The following is a 2,497-nucleotide window of genomic DNA, read 5'->3' as shown; positions in this document are numbered from 1 at the left end:
CAAAACTGATGATGACACTTGTTTGACTCTACACCCCATTGTTAATTAGCATCAAATGGTCTGAAATGGACGAAAAATTCATTAAATTGTGTATTTTAATGTAAGTAATCATAATCTGAATGTCTCTTGTCTGGGCGGAGTCCACACACCCACATAGGCGGCTGCAGGATTTGACTACTAGTCGGGCATGGGTGTGGCACAGGAAATGGGTTGGGCGCGCGAAGCGCGCCGTGATTTTGGCCACACCCTCTTTTACGCACCCTTTTTAGCGCAATTTTTTGGTAGCGAAGGTTATTGTAATAAAGTAGTGGGTGGTGTAGCTCCAACACTGACTTCTGTAGTGGTAATAGTACTAGTAGTAGTATTAGTAGAGGAAGTAGAAGAATAGGGTGATGGAGAATGAGCAACAATTGACTGTACATCAACTGTAGCTGTAAAAACTGTAGCTGTATCCACCACAAGAGTAGACTGAGCGGACTCATGATCATCAACTGATTCAGCAAGAGACTGACCTAAAGTAAGAATTATGAGATAATATGTATTATTGACTTCTATACTGTACTTACTAGGTTCACTTTGTAAACTGTTGTTCCTTTTTAGCAGGCTTGTTCACAAAGGACATAGTGAAGCTAGTCCAGGCTTTTAGACATTGCAACTGACAAGAAAAGAACACTGAAATAGCACTAAATAATGAAATGATTATGCTTTCTAGTGTTGCTGTGGTGGCCCACTGTGATTGGCACCAAAGTCTTACCACCTCCTCCTTTATTTAGTCTCTCTTCATCACCTTGTTATGAGCCTGCCATTTATGCATTCATAATTATAAGATTTTCATAAAAAATTGAAATTATAATTGCAATAACTGTTATTAACTATTAATTAACCATAGAATAACTATTAATTATGGTGATGTCACACTTCCGGTCAGAATTTTTGGTCGGGCATTGCCCCTAAATGCCCGACCCTGCAGCCGCCTATGCACACCCATAACAATGGAGGAATACGATAATTTTGGTACGTTTTCTCATTGTTATGATCAACCAAAGGTCTGACATGGACAAAAAATTCATTAAATTGTGTATTTTAATGTAGGTAATCATAATCTGGATGTCTCTTGTCTGGGCGGAGTCCACACACCCATAACAATGGAGAAATACGACAATTTTGGTACGTTTTCTCATTGTTATAATCAACCAAAGGTCTGACATGGACAAAAAATTCATTAAATTGTGTATTTTAATGTAGGTAATCATAATCTGAATGTCTCTTGTCTGGGCGGAGTCCACACACCCATAACAATGGAGAAATACGACAATTTTGGTACGTTTTCTCATTGTTATAATCAACCAAAGGTCTGACATGGACAAAAAATTCATTAAATTGTGTATTTTAATGTAGGTAATCATAATCTGAATGTCTCTTGTCTGGGCGGAGTCCACACACCCATAACAATGGAGGAATACGATAATTTTGGTACGTTTTCTCATTGTTATGATCAACCAAAGGTCTGACATGGACAAAAAATTCATTTAATTGTGTATTTTAATGTAGGTAATCATAATCTGGATGTCTCGTGTCTGGGCGGAGTCCACACACCCATAACAATGGAGGAATACGATAATTTTGGTACGTTTTCTCATTGTTATGATCAACCAAAGGTCTGACATGGACAAAAAATTCATTTAATTGTGTATTTTAATGTAGGTAATCATAATCTGGATGTCTCTTGTCTGGGCGGAGTCCACACACCCATAACAATGGAGAAATACGATAATTTTGGTACGTTTTCTCATTGTTATGATCAACTAAAGGTCTGACAAATTCAAAAAATTCATTAAATTGTGTATTTTAATGTAGGTAATCATAATCTGAATGTCTCGTGTCTGGGCGGAGTCCACACACCCATAACAATGGAGGAATACGATAATTTTAGTACGTTTTCTCATTGTTATAATCAACCAAAGGTCTGACATGGACAAAAAATTCATTAAATTGTGTATTTTAATGTAGGTAATCATAATCTGGATGTCTCTTGTCTGGGCGGAGTCCACACACCCATAACAATGAAGAAATACGATAATTTTGGTACGTTTTCTCATTGTTATGATCAACTAAAGGTCTGACAAATTCAAAAAATTCATTTAATTGTGTATTTTAATGTAGGTAATCATAATCTGAATGTCTCGTGTCTGGGCGGAGTCCACACACCCATAACAATGGAGGAATATGATAATTTTGGTACGTTTTCTCATTGTTATGATCAACCAAAGGTCTGAAAAATTCAAAAAATTCATTAAATTGTGTATTTTAATGTAGGTAATCATAATCTGGATGTCTCGTGTCTGGGCGGAGTCTACACACCCATAACAATGGAGGAATACGATAATTTTGGTACGTTTTCTCATTGTTATGATCAACCAAAGGTCTGAAAAATTCAAAAAATTCATTAAATTGTGTATTTTAATGTAGGTAATCATAATCTGGATGTCTCGTGTCT

The 2,497-nt window shown here is 36.4% G+C and overlaps 1 protein-coding gene and 1 long non-coding RNA gene across 2 annotated transcripts; one reads left to right on the top strand and one right to left on the bottom strand.

Moving 5' to 3' along the window:
* Positions 1–305: 305 nt before the first annotated feature.
* LOC109591370 (uncharacterized) lies at positions 306–655 on the bottom strand. Its single transcript, XR_002189785.1, has 2 exons — positions 567–655; positions 306–512 (listed from the first exon to the last, which is right to left on the bottom strand). It is a non-coding gene; the product is annotated as an uncharacterized LOC109591370 (long non-coding RNA).
* A 326-nt stretch (positions 656–981) lies between these two features.
* Positions 982–2,491, top strand: LOC105315743 (uncharacterized; the record flags this gene model as incomplete). Its single annotated transcript, XM_011410486.2, has 11 exons — positions 982–1,014; positions 1,093–1,167; positions 1,246–1,320; positions 1,399–1,473; positions 1,552–1,626; positions 1,705–1,779; positions 1,858–1,932; positions 2,011–2,085; positions 2,164–2,238; positions 2,317–2,391; positions 2,470–2,491. Coding segments are annotated over exons 1-11 (719 nt in total), but the record flags the coding sequence as incomplete, so codon positions are not given.
* Between the last annotated feature and the right edge of the window lie 6 nt (positions 2,492–2,497).

The sequence above is a fragment of the Amphimedon queenslandica genome, unplaced genomic scaffold (assembly GCF_000090795.2).
Source record: "Amphimedon queenslandica unplaced genomic scaffold, v1.1 AMPQUscaffold_8349_Cont19706, whole genome shotgun sequence".
NCBI lineage: Eukaryota > Metazoa > Porifera > Demospongiae > Haplosclerida > Niphatidae > Amphimedon > Amphimedon queenslandica.
The sequence above is the reverse complement of the archived record's forward strand: the minus strand, read 5'-3'. Positions and strand labels throughout refer to the sequence as shown.